Genomic DNA, 14,062 nt, shown 5'->3' on the forward strand with positions numbered 1-14,062 from the left:
GGCAAGGAAGCAAGAGGAAGGAACTTATGTTTTTCAAAAAAGAAAGTAATTGAAAAATAAAGTATTCTGCCCTACACATTTTAGAAAGAAATTTCCTTTCTCAGCAGCTGCAATTAAAATTTCACTGTAAAACATCACTAACCTTCTATAATATACCTAAGAAACTAAACATATATGAAAAGTTGCATTCATTAATATTTGCTGAATCTGCAAGTGGTAACATTTATACAGGATAATCATTAAAAGAGATTGATACATTAAAGCTATTATTTGATGTAAACCTTAATTATAAAATTATCAGAGATACCAGTAATGCATGATTGAAAAAAATGTTAACGGTTTAAAACAATCCTGAAATCTGTAAGCACATGTAAAAAGTTACGACTGCTGCTGTCAAATGCACCAACAATTTGCACGTTACTAAAAAAACCTTAAAATAGTTGTGGGATTTTTCAAAACTTTGGATTATTTTAGATTACATTTCTAATTTATTGCCCTTACTACTGATATGTTAAAATGCACCCACATGTTGAACCAAAAAGGTTCCCTTAAGTGAGACTGCTTACAGGCACAGCTCGAATAAATCTGATACAGTAGAACCCCTTGGCTGTCAGCTGATGAAATATAAAACCTTTATGGCCTTATTAGTACATTTCTCCACAGAAACATTTTCTCCATGAATTTGTAACTTTCTGCTCACCTGCTTATCTTTCTTCAAATGTATTGAAAATAATCCTTCCAATTCTACCTTGAAATGTTCAAAAAGCATGGAGGACTCACTCTGATGTTATAGTCCCAAATTGGCTGCAGGTGAACCATTTCATTTCTGAGATTTCTTTTTTCTCCTCTACTCATGAATAAACTAATGAAGTTTTTATTTTTCAAACTTACTGCAATGGTAAGTATTCTAGGTCTTCAAACACCGTCCAGCTGCAGAATCCAGAATGTCTGTCTTCTAAGAAGCTTGGCCTTAAGTTCATGTAATTTTTTTAGTCACCCAAAAAGAAAACTCTTCAGGATGCTTTTGTTCCAAAATAAACAGGTTACTAATTGGCATCAGATCATTTCTTACATAAATTACTGAAGTGTTTACTCATTGATTTCTTGATTGGTCTTTGAATCTGCCCGGCAGACTCAAAATATTTTGTTACATCTACATTTGTGTATACCATGTGTATCCTGCTGCAAGTGAAAAAGGTTATACATTATAGATTCAGTTATCTACGGTATCGATACAAGTTTAAACCTTTTGGAAATTTACGCTATGTGCAGTGTCTCTGTGGTGATGTCCTCTGGGTATCGATACGCCTCAAAGCATGGGCTGTACCCTCATTCCATAGTTACTGTCGCTATGCACCACCCAATCTTCTACATTTTTAGCTGCTTTGAAAATGATACAAAGTATATTGTTTGAGCTCCAACAACACAAAGGCATCATAGGTGATGCTACAGAACAATTTCTCATTTTGTTTAGCTCCTCACCCTTCATTAGATCTGCCTTATTCTAGTAGGATGCTCACTTTTGGCCAACTCTCACAATATAAGCCGTCCCAAGGCTATGCGATGGGACGGCATACAAAAATTCTAAATAAATAAATAATGAATGAATGAGGTTATATAATTGGTTATTCAATATAAGGAGGTTATATAATTGGTTATTCAATACATCTGCTGCTTATCTAAAGGCTTGAATGGAACTGCAGTTACTACTTATTCTTACAAATTGCCCATATTGCTAGTATCTTTTATCCCAAACATGTAAAATACAGTCAGAGGTCAAATAAGAGTTCAATAGATAGAAAGAATTGTATTAATTGTATTAATTGAAATTACACAAACAAGATAATAGTAATGAACATAATTAAACACTACTAATAAACAAAATTGAACAATGCAATAATAACAGTGCTACTTCCCCAGGATCAACAAATCACGCCACTTAATGTAAGATAATTTATTTGTTCAGGTTCCCCCACTTTCACTTCTTTTCCAAAACTGCATTGACTCTTGGGATGGTTCACACTCCTTTCCTTCTATTAAGACATATACGTTCCTTCTATTAAGACATATACGATAAACAGTATCCAAATATTTTCAAACATATTTTTATTTATCAAAGCTTTTTTCCATTAAATATCACAAGTTAACTTATCATTAATAGAAATGAGAGTTATTGGTCAGTTTTCTATGCTTAATTCTGATCCTTCTCTGCTATGATATTTTGTTTATTTATTTATTTTATTTAAAACTTTTGTAGACTGTTCCATTACTGAAGTCTCGGGATGGTTTAACAATAAAATGTAAGAAAAGAAAAAAAATAATTAAAACACAGCATCCTAAAATGTAGCAACAATAAACACCCCACTTAAAACAGTCAGGTCTTAAAACATTGGGAAAATAAAAAGGTTTTGGCCTGGCACTGAAAAGAATAAAGTGACGGTGCCGGGCAAACCACTCTGGGGAGCGAATTACTCAGTTGGGGTGCCACTTCAGAGAAGGCCTTTCTCCAGGTAGTCACCCTCCTAATCTCCTTCAGGGAGGGCACCTGGAGAAGGGTGTCTACCCCAGATCTTAAGGGGCAGGTGGGCACATATGGAAGGAGACGCTCCTTCAGATAACCAGGCCCTAAGCCGTTTAGGGCTTTATAGGTTATACTGTCTGCATCCTGCATTCATTTCCAATTCAGTATTTGTATCGTGAACAAAGGTGTGAAATTGAGGTGTGACAAAACCTTGAAAATGACCCCCCCCCCATTTTATACCTCCACCATTTTGTATTGTCTGATGTTTAGGAATTTGCATCATTAAATACTTTCTGTCATTGAGATATAGATTGCCTCCACTGGAGCCATAGCACAACCCATTTCCACTTCCTTCATTTGCCAGTAAAAACAAAAATTAAACATGAAATGATTTTTACAGAGGAATGTGTCTGCTAAAAAAATGCCATGCAATGCGGGGAGGAATATTATTAGAGAGTATTCCTTCAATTTCTTTTGTAGAATACTTATTGCCTAGGTCTCTGGAGTGCTAATACAGAGTGACATTACATTCAAAGTAACAAGCAAATCTTCTAGTACCTTTAGTGTACACAGCTTTGATAGGAAATCCATAAAATCCCAAATATAAGTCTTCATGCCCAGAATGAAATGTTTCAAAAAAATTCACATATTGCAGTGCAAGTTTCAATGCTGAAATGTTCCTACAAAATGTGGGATGTCCCAATTTTGAATGTAAGCCCTTCTGCATTTGGGGGCGTGTATGGAAAATTGGATCCCTGAGTTGTCATTGTGCAAAATTTGCATGCCGACTCAGATATAATAGCCCATTTGTCTGTTATTTCTTTTGTTGGTTCTCTCATGCACAATGTATAACAAGCTGTATCTGGTAAAAGTATGTTGATTTTGGCCTCAGTCTTGCTGATTTTATATGATAGCAGACCCTCTTTTGTCATCTACTCTTATGACAATAGGTATGTCTCTGGCCATTCCTTGGAGTGTAGAAGATATTTGTTGTGTCAAATTTGACCCATGGGCAGTGTCAGGACTTCTCTGGTTCTAAATCCTTCACGAACCTTTGTTCAGGATTACAATGGAAGAGGCCTGGAGGTGTGTAGGAATCAGAATCACTTGGAACAGGAAGCTTGAATATAATATGTAGTGTGCCTGAAGAATTGAATAAGATCCAGAGGAGTCTGAGCCATGTCATGAAGTACTCGTAGAAAAGAATTATAAATCTGAAGTTCATGAGTCTGGAGCAGTGAACACCTAAAAGATAAAAAGAATAAAATGGACAGGCATGTGTGTGAAGACTTGTTTTCACTGGTTATGTCAAGTGAAGTGTCCCAGTTTGTGAAATCGGACAATTGAATGGTTGAAACTTGAGCATTTGGTTCTTTTTATATAGTGAAGGATGTATTCTGGTATTGCAATAAGCTGAATCATCTCATTGGAAATGGTTCTGTTTATATTCCTTTAAATAATTTTGAAAATATTTTAATTATCTAAACTGGCCAGACTAAGGATTAATCTTGCCCCTTATTATTCTGTATTTCTCATGTTTCCTGCCTCCTCTTGGTACTCCTGATTTTTCTTGGTAGTTGTAGCAGTGAGTAGAATTTTAACCCTGCTTTTGTGAGAGTTGTTTAATCTTCATATAACTGACAGCTCCCAGATTTTTATGACGTGACAAGCCATAGCATGATGGCATTTTCAAAACGATGTCCAGAGCTTGCTATGAAGCCCTCAGGTTAATTAACTCATTGTGGTTAAGTGTGAACAAACTCAGAAACCTGGTTTCCATGATACAGAGTAATACAGTATTTCCTCATCTTGTTGTTGAAGTCCTGGTGGAACTTCATTACGGTTTTGTCATCCTGTCATGAGTCCATATAATAAAAATTCCACTGAGAGTTCTCAGGCAGAGAAGAGGCTTTTGGGAACAAGAGCTGAGGAACTGTTGGTCTAAGGCAGCCATTAGCGTGACAGTGTTGAGATAGAAATGGACCTATTGATTAATTCTACTGCTAGAGGCTTAAATTGGAATGCAGCATTTTACTGCTCTGTAGCCTGATTTGCACATAATGCCGCACTGTGGGTCGATGAGCCCCTAGTTAGTTGGTTCCATGTGGCAGAGAACAAGCATGCTGCCTCATAACCATCTGCCGCTTCTGTGCCGCATCAAATTTCACAAACCAGGAATTGTTCATTCCTGAGTTGTTTGATTTGGCACCTGACTCCAATACTCTATGTTGATTTAAAACTCTGGGTTGTTTCTTCCTTTAACAGGCCAGAGTTCTGGAATGACACAAAACATCTAGAAAACAGGAATGGTTCATTATTGGTTTGTTTATAAAAACTGATGCAAAGTAGAAGTGGTATCCTTGCTTTGTTGGCCTTTCCAATTTAGCCATGAAGTGGCATTGTGTTGCAAACTTGTATTAATTGCCTTACTCTACTGCCAAGGTGCTTATGCTATCTGCTAGAATACTTTTATAAATAGCTACTGCTAATAATACCACTATTACTGTCAGTACTTTCTCTGTTTCCTCCCATCTTCATGATTTATGATCCCCACCTCCATCATATACATTCATATCTGCCTGAAACTCTCTGTAACACTCCATGCATTTGATGAAGTGGGTGAAATGCCAGACTTGGTGCACTTCCTAACCTAATCCCAATAGTGACACAAATGGAAGAAATAAAAGCATTTTTATCTCTCCTGTTTTTAGACCAAGTACCTTACCTTGCCTAGATAGTATCTCATGTATGTATGAGTAGTAGCATTAATACATAAGGTTATTGATTTAAAACTTCTGGATTGTAGACCATAAGCATGAGAACCGGGAAGAAGTAATTTTAGATCTCACTTGTAGAGACATGAATTTACTGAGTAGCTTTAATCAAACCAGTGTCTCAGCATCAGCCTCTAGCTGTGATATGAAGATGATAATGCTTACCTCTCTTAAGAGATACTGCAAACTTACAGAGAAAGTCGATAAATCCATTTCATGATTCCAAAGCATGGTAAAATGGCAAGTTATCAGTATCAGTATTAGTATTCTAATTATTTTCAGATGCATTGGCAATTTATGCTTCTGAGAACTAGGCGATAGGGTATGGGTTAAGATGAGCCACAAGCCAGGAGTTATCTCAAGGAGCCAGAACCAAAGGGTGCCTAAGGGTGAACCAGACTTGAGGAGAGGCAACTGGGACTGACTGGAATAGTGGAGTGAAGCCATAACTGAAGGCAACACCAGGAGACAGAACTGAGGAAAAGGCCAGACGTCACGACTAAGGGGCAATTGAAAGGCACTCACTGCAGTTCAGGAAGGTCTCAGTGAAACAAAATGTCCTCTTAGAGTTCTTCCTGTCCTGGCGATTCCAGAGACCAACTCTGGTGGGCAAGACCAGTTCACCACCTGGGCACGTGCTGAATCCCATCATTCTGTGGCCCACAGACCCACCTCTGAATATTGTCAGTTTGAGTAGATTCTGACAGCATTGTCAGAGTTAAACTGCACATTTATTTTTATTTTATTTGAAAAAACCATAGTGTCACACACTGTCTCGGAGCAGGAGTTCTGAGGTAGAAGTCTGTGTTTCAAACCTGATCGCAGCCCCAAGCCCATTGCTCCCTCTGCATCTCCACTGGAAATACAGCCATGATGCTATTTTATGTCATGGTCATTGCCAGGATAATTGTGAGAGTGCACATAAAATGTTTTGAGCACTTCGAAATGGCACCATACACACACTTCATATTGTTTCATTATATAAACAGTGTTTTATTCTGGGTTTTATTTCACATAAAATAAGGAATATTTACCTGGAGGAGATACGAGGAATTAAAAATGTGCCCTGACACACTCCTTTAAGTCTGTGCAGTGACTATATACATGAAGATCTGCGCACAACTCTGTCTCAATCCCTTTCTTTTCCACTAGATAAAGGTATCTGGCTAATGGTGTGTAAGGTCAGACATAGATCTGCCATTCACTATCAATGGAATTCTTCGAAGTAACCAGAATTTCATGATTTTTGGAATCCGGACTTAAATTCACAATTACCTTACTACCCTCCCCCAGCACATCAAGGGGATAGCTATAAAGAGCTGTACTACATGCAAAGTTTCTTTTTTATTTTATATTTGATCTGAGACACAAAAACTGAGTTTATCATGAAACATGAGTTTCTGAGCTGTTTGTTTTAATGGCGACTAAAAAAGGTGCAATATAAAGCAAAGAGGCATCATTTGGAAGTGTTTCATTCTACTGGGCAACCAGCTTGGAATTGGCTTGCTCTATAAACCTTGATTCACTTACTGCTTAGTGATTTCTGCTTGAATTTTCATTTTGTTTACTGCATTCTTTGTATGTTAGAATGTTTATACATTCATTTTTGGCTATGCTGGGGACCATGAGATGCAGGGTGTGTTTGAATGTGATATAATTCAGAATACTGAATGATACCTTTTGTATGCTTGTATTTGTAAACAACTTTATTACTGGATGATTTTAATAGGTTTTTTCAATGTTATTGTCAAATCTCAGTAGGTGTGTTACAGCAAAAAAAAGAATGAGGCTAACAAAGCATGTGCTGCTCCATTAAAAAGCCATTTTTATTTATAACATAATTATTTTTGCTGTTTCTAAAATGTCAGTGCCTGATGCTTCCCTGGTTACAGTAGTCTCACATTTCGATCAACCTGAACGTGGCTAGCACATTGGAACAGTGATGAGAAGCCTCTGGCCAGTGGGCCAGATTGGGCCTTTGGAGGTTCCTAGTTCAGCCCATCAAGAGACTTCCATCAGACCTGTCCTGGCATTGTAGTCCCCCTCCTCTTTTGCATTTCTAAATACAGGAAGGCATGCCAAATTCCAGTGGAGGCCCTTCCCTTTGGGTCAGCATGCAGTGTATGATGAAGATGCCTGACGTGGGTGGTGTTTTCAGGAGTTCTGTTCCTTGTCTTTGCATTCCAGCTCAACTGGCTTTCAAAAAATAGCCACCTCATTTAGCTGGTGCTTGGGGGAACTACTGCTCTAAGAATCAACTGAGTCCCTGTCTCCATGCAGACAAAAATGGAGAAAGGAAAAATAGATGTGTGGGTGGATGCCATCTAGGCAGGGGCTTAAGGGCCCCATCCCTTTAATATCGACGAGTTTGCTGGATTGATATGGGGTGCAGTCTAGTCCCAGGATCCAGAAACTGGGGTTGATGTCAACGTATTGAAATCTAGTTGTCCAAAGTAGCTGCTGTCTATTTCCTGGTAGCTTCTTCTGAACATTACCTTTTTGTTTTTTATAGTCCTCAGCCACCTAAGCCACAGACCCCTGAGATTCCTTGGTCAGAAGAAGATAATGCTGTGTATCACCTAACGGATGATGACTTTGACAAGTTTATTAAGGAGCATTCTTCGGTATTAGTGATGTTCTATGCACCATGTGAGTTTACTTTTTTTCATTGTTCATAAGTATGTTGAGCCAAATACTGACCAAATAGAAGTGGTTGTAGTAGTGGGTGGGGGGCCTGGAGGTCTACCATGTTTTGAAACTTGCAAAGACAAATCTCAAGTTGCAAAGTAGATATGTTCTTCAAACAGTTGTCGTGGTTAACTTACCTCTGACTACAGATTAGGGAGTAATGACTGCTCAAAGGCATAACTTAATTGAATTCAGCATTTACCTGTGTAAGGATTCCTTGGTTCACCTAAAGTGTTATTAGCATTATGAGACCTCTTAATGGTTTGTCTCTTCAAGTAGATCTTGCATTGAAAGCTAATAGAATTCCATTTTCACCGTTCCATCCAGAAATCAACTCTCCAGGGTTCTTTTTGCTAGTGTCCTGTTTTTAGGGGCTTTTATTGGAAGCACCTTTGGTTGTAGAAACACTGAGAAAATACCTGTCACAAGCTGGTCTTCCTGCTACTCCTTTTAAACAGATTTGGACAAAAGGCCAAAGCCTTTATTATTTTAAAATAATAAAGCTGGCTAGCTAAGCTGGCTAATGATACAAAAGAAGACTATTGCAGAAGTCAGCAACAAAAAAACCACTCAGTTAAAATATGAGCTATTGGGGAAAACTGCTTTAACAATATGAGGTTGATTCCAAACTGAGTACCTCTCCCTCCTTTCTCTTCAAAAAGAGGCAACTGTACCTTCAGGTTGGCCATACTGCTTGTAGGCCAATTGGTGGGAACATTTAACACTACTTTCGATCTGACACTGTATAAGCAGACTAATAAAGTTAAGTCCTCCCCATCTGATTTCAGCTATTGAAAAGAGTTGCCCACAGAACTTGATATGATCCAATTCTCACTGGCCTCTTGGCTTATCTGCAGACCTGCTGGCCTTGATATGTCAGCAAAGAATTCCAATTCTGAAGTGGAAGTGCTTTCGTACAAAAAAAAGTTGTAACTTTAGTACTTTCACAGTATAGTTGGTGACTTAATTGACCCCTCTATAATGGTTATTGGATGACAGCTGAAGTTCTCACAGATAACTGGACTAGGTCAGGTTTAGACTGCTCCTCTCTTCAGTTCTATATCAACCTGTGCAAGGCTTCTTCCTCCTCCATCTCTCTTTCCCTTATTTCATTTCTATACTACCCACAGCTAAAGCTCAGTTTACTTTATTATGCAATCAACCCAAATCAGTGATGAATTACTTTTGTTGCAGAGATTTGAGGCCCTCCTTTGCACACAACATGTTTCTGCTTTTTTAAACCCACTAATCTCTTCTGGGCTCCCCCACTTTTCAAAAGACTCACTGAACTGAGTGAACACTACTAGGTTGAATCCTATTTTCCATGCTTAGAGAAGGACTTGAACCCTCTCATTCTTCTCTTCTTCTTTCCCCTGTCTTAGGAAGATCTTTTGGTTGGTTCAGCATAATTGAGTGGGGTAGCTTTTCCTGGACTTCATTCTAATTTCAGCATTAGGTGGTGGGTTGAACCGTTGATGACTGCATGTAAGAAAAACTGCCCTGCACATGAAAAAATTGCATTAGTGGTGGGTCATACTGCAAATCTCTGTGGGTTACTGGTTTCAGAAATCAGGTTTTATAGGTCCTCCCTATGACTTATTTACTATTATACCCAAAACTCTTCAGTGTCTGAGCTGCTCCCATATACCTTAAATCAACTCCATGTATATCCATCCCCCATCAGCCTAGCCTAGCCTAGCCTAGCCCACCCCTGCCCTGCCCTGCCCTGCCCTGCCCTGCCCTGCCCTGCCCTGCCATCCCATCCCATCCCATCCCATCCCATCCCATCCCATCCCATCCCATCCCATCGGTAATGTAGAGAACTCTGGAGAAGCATTGTGCAGGGGTTCAGGATTTTGACCCTGAATGATTCCATGGTCATAGAAGGGTTTGTGGTTGATTGGAACTATGTAAGATGTAGAATTTTATGGTTGGTGATGTTCATAGACAATGAACCAGGCTTGGGTGACTGCTTCCGGGGATGCTGGAATACTAGCAGCTATACTTTCCAGCCCTGCCTTGAATATTTATAGCAGTGTCAGTGGCCTGATGGGTATCCTATGATGAGATTCACTACATATTGTGCCCCACTAACCTTTCATTTGTGCCAGCAAAGAAAGGAATAAGAGGAGATAGAATGGGCAGAGTCTATAATGAGGTACCAGGATCCAGTCCAACAGCCCCCTTTTTTTGCCAGAAAGCTAAAGGCAGTTGGGCAATATAACCTGGGGTCCACAGATTATTTCTGATGAACACTGTGCAGGCAGGATCCACTCTTCCTTCCTTCCTTCCTTCCTTCCTTCCTTCCTTCCTTCCTTCCTTGGATTTATATTCCAGCTTTTTCTTTTTCTTTTTCTTTTAACAAACTCAAAAGTGGCTTACATAATTCTCCTCCTGCTCCTCTCAGTCTTATGCTTACCGCAACCGCCCTGTGAGGCAGCTTGGGCTGAGAGTCTGTGACTGGCCCAGAGTCATCCAGTTGGCTCCATGGCCGAGTGAGGACTAGAACCCAGATTGCCTGAGTTCCAGATACCACACTCTTAACCATGCCACACTGGTTCTCATGCCTCCTTAACATGCCCATGTCGTATATTTTATATGGCGACCATTCAAGTACTTAGTCCGTCACCTGCAACAATCTAGATAAAAGATTATCATTTGGTTCTAGTGTAAGTATGTGGGAGAAATATACAAAAGACTCATGAGTTAGAATTTCTAAGAGTCCAGGCTACAAATTCCCAGGACTGTTTAACTTTTTATAATTTTATACAAATTTAGTTATAGAAAAACACAAAATACAAATGGACCTTTTCCCCATAGGTTAAAGGATACCAGTAAGCATTTTAGATGGATATGTGTATGTGGGGAATTCATGCATTTTGGGAGTTTGAATTTTTACAAATGCAAATATACACAATGTATCTTAACACATTTGTGCAACATCAGTGGGTAGCCAACAAAATTTCAAACGAGATATCAAAGTTGCCTGATAATCCGCAAAACATAGAAAGAATGGATTCTACCACATGTGTACAAACTTTATTTTACTGTCTATATAAATTGATCCTCAGTACCTTCAGGTACCTCTCTACCCTACCATTCTCAGATTGTCTGTGTAAATACCCTTTTTAGGAGAAAAATGTATTTACTGTGTCATTGTTCTGAAGTGTTTTATAATGCCAAAGTATTTCAGAGACATTCCCCTTCATGCTCATGGCAATTCTGTAGAGAATATCAGATTTGATACTGATCCTATTTTACTGATGGTGACTTGGCTTATCATGACTTGCCCAAGACCATCCAAACGATGCTCAGGTGTACAGAGATTTCAGTTCAGGCTGTTTCCAGGTCTAGTATCCTCTGTGTAGTGCAGCCTACTGCAAACAGCTTTTATATATGTACATAGATGGATAACAGCTAGTGATTTTCATCATCATCATCATCAGGTAGATTTCACTCCTGCCAAGACATAGAAGCATGTTTCCACTACAAAGCCCCTACAGGCAACATTACAAAGGTGAATATGCATGATAATTAACAAAAGAAGGCTATCATAAAGTGTTATTCTTTATGATAATAACATAAAGAAAGAATAATAAAGAAAGATCTGATTAAAAGGTCTTCTCCAGATGCTCTTTATATTTAGCAATGCAGTCAACTTTCAAATATTTGAAGATAACATTATTTCATCAAAGCAATTCTGTGAAGACAAATGATTAGTTGTACGTGTTTCAGCCTTGGGATAACATAAAGCTTACAAATGCATTAGCCTAGGAACAATGGCAAAAATCAAACAAAGGCCAGGAGTGATATACATAAAGATGTGAACCTATTTTCTTTCTTTAAACTGGAATTTTCTGTCAGATTTGCAGCATTGACTCTGAAATAGTAGTACACAGCTACAGTATATTAATATGCCCTTTGAATCTTGCACTTGTGGGGTTTTGGTTGTGGCTGTTGTTTAGTGAGTGGAAAGAGAATTATGGTGGCTTTTTGATTGCAATATCATATTCAGGTGGACAGAATATTAATAGATGGTGAGGTACAGTTCAGTTTACAAATGTGTGTCAGGGCAAATTGTTCTTGGAATCAAGTCAGCCAACAGACTTTGGTAACAGAGGCAGACACTTCAAAATTAATCATCTCACAATAAAAGAAAATACTGTAATAAACTTCCCAATTGATTATTTTCTGTCCTTTAATGCAACCTCCAAACTTGCTCCCTGAACCAGGTCAGTTCAACTTGTGTAATGCTGGGGCAGGCTTGTTTTCTGATGGCGAAATCTCTTTAATTTTTTCTTTATCTATGCATAACAGACTTAGAACAACAAATCTCTGTTCATAACAAACATTAATGTAGATTCAACACTCATACCTTAAATATATACATGACTATAAGCAGTCCATATATCTGATTAAGCATCCAAACAAGATTGACAATTATAGGATATACTGTATGTTCAAATGCCAGAAGCAGTAGATCTGAAGATCCTTGAAGAAAAGGTAGTGGATGTCAATCCTTCCAAACTTTTGCAGTATCTTTGCAGCTCTAAGAGCTCTCAAACTTCACTTTTGCTGCCTAGCTGTTCATCTGCATATTATTGGAGTATGTTGTTAGAATATACTTGAAAAGTGCACATACATTTGCAGTGATCAAAGATTTCTTTGAAGCCATATTAATACAAGAAATGACATCCAATCAAAAAGGAGCTCCTTCAAGGCATCCTAGATCTCATATGTCAATGGGTCATTATCCACATTACATTGCCAAGATCAAGCAGAGCTAAAGTACAACTTATTCTAAAACACAATCTGTGGAAACTAAGGCAACTCCCCATTGTTTAGAACACTTGAACTCTAACATTCTGAATATCCAATCTAGCTATTATTTATTTAGGAAATTTATAGGCCATCCATTACTGTCAACTCTGGATGGCTTACAATATATTATTAATCCTAAACAAAATAAATTGGCTATACCATGACTAAGTATAAATTGACATAAGTATAAATTGACATAAATTGAAATAAGTATACAATTAAAATTAATTAACTTTAAAATATTGGACACATAAAAAGGTCTTGACCTGGCACCGAAAAGCATATAATGTTGGCGCCAGGCAAACCTCTCTAGGGAGTGCATTCCATATTATATAGGTTTAGACAACTGTGAAGATCAAGTTAATTCCTTCAACAATATAGAAAGTTCTAAAACTGTTAGCACTGATGGCCATTAGCACTGATGACAGACACTAAAAAGATGTTGTAGTTGAAGATATTGCCATTCAGCACTAGATGTTAAAAAATATCTGAACTGCAAAATAGACAATGGTAAAAATTAGTTTAATCCTTGCAGGAGTTTGGTCCAGCCAACGTCAGCTCAATTTAGATCCAAGGAATAATCAGGAGGGAAAAAAATCCCTTGTGTGAAAAATAATATACTATTTGTTGAATACAAGGATGGAAAGCAAATGCAGATCGTAAGCAATCAAGAGGAGCTTACAGTCTTGGTTTTAGGGCTCCCAAAATACAACTGACATTGCTCCAGGGAATGGACATATGTGAGCTGAAAGCCAAAGTACACACTACCAAGCTATGAATTTGATAAAGTTTCCACTGTTTTAGACAAGCCGCAAACTAATCTCCTTTCCTGGGAGACATGGGAAGTGAAACTATTTCAATACAGCAAGTAGTAGCTTCTTACAGCAAAAAGCAGCCCTTATCTAAAGAATATAAAAGGGAAAACAATTACAAAGCAGTTGTTGGTGGTGCTCCCCGTAACTCTGAGGCTATACGTAGGACCCTGACATGTCCCGAGCTTCTGGATGCCATGAAAGTTCACCACATTAGCTGCTGAACTTTAAAAACCTCGCCATAGGTATAGCCCATCCAATACGCAGGCTTCTGTATAACTTGAAGTGCCTGATCCTGCCTGATCTTGGAAACTAAGCAGAGTTGGGCCTGGTTGAAATCTGGATGGGTGACTTAAATGTGAACTGATCAGAGAGCTTTGGCTATGGGCAGTATAGAAATGTAATAAATAATAATATGAGTAAGAATAATAAAATAATGCCTACTC

At 38.3% G+C, this 14,062-nt stretch overlaps 1 protein-coding gene across 1 annotated transcript in view; it reads left to right on the top strand.

Moving 5' to 3' along the window:
- The window catches only part of PDIA5 (protein disulfide isomerase family A member 5), a 212,512-nt gene that overhangs the window by 121,910 nt on the left and 76,540 nt on the right, over positions 1-14,062 (top strand). The window contains exon 11 of the mRNA XM_044438271.1: positions 7,808-7,944. Within this exon, the coding sequence (XP_044294206.1) occupies positions 7,808-7,944 (137 nt within the window). The remainder of the gene's footprint in view (positions 1-7,807; positions 7,945-14,062) is intronic.

The sequence above is a fragment of the Varanus komodoensis genome, unplaced genomic scaffold, assembly GCF_004798865.1.
Source record: "Varanus komodoensis strain SLA01 unplaced genomic scaffold, ASM479886v1 scaffold32, whole genome shotgun sequence".
Lineage (NCBI taxonomy): Eukaryota > Metazoa > Chordata > Lepidosauria > Squamata > Varanidae > Varanus > Varanus komodoensis.